The sequence below is a fragment of the Littorina saxatilis genome, linkage group LG14, assembly GCF_037325665.1.
Source record: "Littorina saxatilis isolate snail1 linkage group LG14, US_GU_Lsax_2.0, whole genome shotgun sequence".
NCBI lineage: Eukaryota > Metazoa > Mollusca > Gastropoda > Littorinimorpha > Littorinidae > Littorina > Littorina saxatilis.
This window is the reverse complement of record NC_090258.1, coordinates 4,482,523-4,486,020: the sequence shown is the minus strand read 5'-3', so window position 1 is coordinate 4,486,020 and position 3,498 is coordinate 4,482,523. Positions and strand designations below refer to the sequence as shown.

General features: G+C 38.3%; 1 protein-coding gene across 4 annotated transcripts in view; it reads right to left on the bottom strand.

The window, feature by feature from the left end:
• The window catches only part of LOC138946936 (uncharacterized), a 37,521-nt gene extending 34,892 nt beyond the window's left edge, over nucleotides 1-2,629 (bottom strand). The window contains exons 1-2 of one of the 4 annotated variants that reach the window (XM_070318351.1): nucleotides 2,501-2,629; nucleotides 1,089-1,140 (exon numbers count right to left, since the gene is read on the bottom strand). In XM_070318351.1, coding sequence (XP_070174452.1) covers nucleotides 1,089-1,102 — 14 coding nt within the window. In that variant the 5' untranslated portion in view covers nucleotides 1,103-1,140; nucleotides 2,501-2,629. Of the gene's footprint in view, nucleotides 1-1,088; nucleotides 1,144-2,500 lie in introns of all 4 variants that reach the window. The other 3 variants (XM_070318352.1, XM_070318353.1, XM_070318354.1) reach the window with 3 other exon arrangements.
• Between the last annotated feature and the right edge of the window lie 869 nt (nucleotides 2,630-3,498).

Here is a 3,498-nt window from a genome sequence, read left to right as displayed (position 1 = left end):
CAATTCGCAAAACGGACAATATAAGGCCCGTATAGATGAAATATGTACTCCTGATGATATAATAGCATATATTTAACACTTCCTATCAGTGGATGCATCAAAGTGGTGAAATCTTCATGTTATGCGGCAAAAACGAAATGTTCCAGCTCTCAGGTGTTTGATCTCCCTTTCCCCGTCGCGATATAACCTTCGTGGTTGAAAACGACGTTAAACACCAAATAAAGAAAGAAAGAAAGAGCCGGGGGAGTAACGAGCCGGGGGAGTAACGAGTTGATCCCGAATATATGATAAATGTTTTGACCTTATGTTTTTAAATAAAGTCTTGAGACAGGGGTTCCACTGTAGCATACACAGGCTAGGGTATGATTTAAAGGCAAAAGTGTTCAAAAAAAACAACAACAAAAACCAACAGGTTACGTACATTTTTTGGTGTTAGTTAGACACGAAACCAGCACAACATAGTAGCAGAATGATAATACATGTATTTTGAAGGAAGATGGAGCCTTGGAGGACAAAATAAACAACAAAAACCACTACTATCACAACATTTACTTTTTTTTTAATATCAAAGTTCTAAGAGAAGATATTTTTTTCTAAAAACTGAGCTTGATTTACAAAACCTGACTGATACAAAAGCATAAAATCCAATATATGTCAGCAAACATAAAAACAACAAAAATATTAGTTTTAATTTAAAATCTAGCTGTTCTAAATTCAAAATATAGTTAAAAAGCAACTTGCTCATGTCATAGTAATAAAACAACCTCATGTTATGTTAAACTGCGAAAAAAAAGTGTGTGTAAACAGGGATTGTTACTCAGGTTGTATCCGGACAAACACAAAACACAAAAAGTAACAAAATGTGTGTTATTTCCCGACATTTTGCTAAATTGTGAAAATGTAGGCAAATTCAATTATTTATATGTATTACACATTATTTCAAGCCTCCATAATTATTTTGGAGTGATTTTGAAGACGTGTTTTATTTGGACGTCGAATTAAAATTATGTGTCCAAGTAAAGCGCTAAATTTCGCGCGGGAGTCGAGCTATCCCACCATAAACACATACACACTGGCGCGGCACGTACCAAAAAATTCCCATTTTGTGTCCACTCTGAAACCGTTATTAGGCCAAGCTTCCTGCTAAACACACAAAATAGTTAGTATTCTTCATCATCACCATTATCATCATCATCATCATCATCATCATCATCATCATCATCATCATCATCATCATCATCATCATCATCATCATCACCATCATCATCATCGTCGTCGTCGTCGACGTCTTCGTCGTCGTCGTCGTCGTCGTCGTCATCTGTATCATCATCAATACCTCCATCACATAGAAGTACAAGAAGCAAATCACTTTATAATCATAGGTGAAAATCCCATACCAAGACTGCTAGAGACAATCAACACAGTATCAGGGAAAATATGCTGCCTCAAGATTGCTTGGGAGAGTAATGACAATTTTCTTAGACGTGTTAGTGTTTACTTGCCTTACTTATCCTTTCATTATTCATCGAGTAAATAATGTATAAGAGTTTAGCGAACATTCAGTGCCGAAGCTTGGTGCAGCGCGTTGCGTGAAGTACACTTCGCAAAGTCGACTTTTCCTAATCAATATCGGGTGTAAGGCAGAGGTAGCAGCTAAAGAAAGATATCATCTTTTTTTCTGTTCAGAAAACTTTTTGTTGCAACAACACCCACCCACCCCCCCACACACACACACAACACCACCCCCACCCCCATCTCCCCCACCCCCCACCCCTCCAGCATAATCATTGTCTGTTTCAGGGAGTGTAATGACAGGTAAATACGTATCAGCAAAACCTGATACATGTAATTATTGCGCGAAGTCCACTTGAGTCGACTTGGGGCTCAATTAAGGAGAGACTTTAAACGCGTACACCATGTCGGAGGTCAAGGCAACAACAACAACAACAACAACAACAACAACAACAACAACAACAACTACAACAACAACTACAACAACAACTACAACAACAACAACAAAATCCTTTAAAATCTGCAAATCTAATGTCTCATACCTCGCACGTGTCTTTATCCAACAAAAACAACAAAAACAAATACAACAGCAACAACACCAACAACAACAGCAACAACATAAACAACATAAACAACACAACAACAACACAGCAACAACAAAAATAAACAATTACTACTACTACTACTTCTTGATCTACTACCACTACTACTACTACTACTACTACCACTACTACTACTATTAACAACAAGAACAACAAGAACAACAAGAACAAGAACAATTAAAATATAACTACTATCACTCTCACTTGTACAGCAACAACAACACCACAACAACATTATTTCCACCACAACAACATTAAAACAAGGACATATATATACAACATCTTCTAACTTTTCACAGAGAAACAACTTTAAAAGGTAACAGGACAAGATAAGTTTTGTTGAGAAAAGTGAAAAATACTAAGACTCCACAAAAAATAAGCATTACCTTACTCTTTCGGTGACGTCGTTGAATGAAATCGACGTTACAAAACTATGTGTGTCGAAAACTTCGTTAGAAATTTTGGTTCAAGTGACCGAGAACAGGTAACCGGTTTGAAGGTTGCACAGAGAGGAGAGTGACTACTTTGCACTGACAGATTTCGACCTTATATAAGCGTAAAGGTTCAATGATGTCACTTTTCGGTATTGTGATATGGGTATGTGGAAATGGCCTGTGGTTGGCTCTATTTCGGTGAAGAGATCGGAGATCAGTCCAACTGGCTGTCTGTCTTTAGTTCTGTCTGTTGTGTGAGTGTACCTTTATCTGTCTCCCTCTCTCTCTCTCTCTCTTTGTTTCTCGTCTCTCTCTTTCTCTCTCTCTCTTTCTCTCTCTCTCTCTCTCTCTCTCTCTCTCTCTCTCTCTCTCTCTCTCTTTCTGTGTGTGTGTGTGCGGTAATAGAAAATACAGCATTATTAGCGTCATCTGCCGTGATGGTAAAACTGTGCATATTTGTGTACGATTGTGCTACTGCACGAACATTACCCTTGTGAGGGTGTGAGCATGATTTCGTGGCCTTTATCCTCCTGATCGATCTTTGTATTACCTTCGTTTTTACTGTGCTGTGCTTCAGGCTGTCACAGCAACTCTTTAACAAAGAGACGAGAAGAAACATTTTCTTGTCTTGCTTGAGACAGAGACTCGGTGTGTGCTTGCTTCTTTACTGTGCGCCTCTAATTGGACAGACTTCAGCGACAGCAGTGTGTTCGGACGGTCAAGCTATTCGCCCCATTCATATTATATGCTTTGAAAGCGGCTGCTGTTACTAGGCGACACATGTGTCAACATTGACTCGTATGACAAGTGCTTTGTGTTAGACTTGTTTAGAGTCTATTACATTAGTTTCGTTGTCTTAGTTTGGTTCTTTATTATCATTATAAACGGTAACATTACCGTTTTCTCTTTATTTTCCTGTTTTCTTGTGCTAATCTGCCATTCGATTTTTT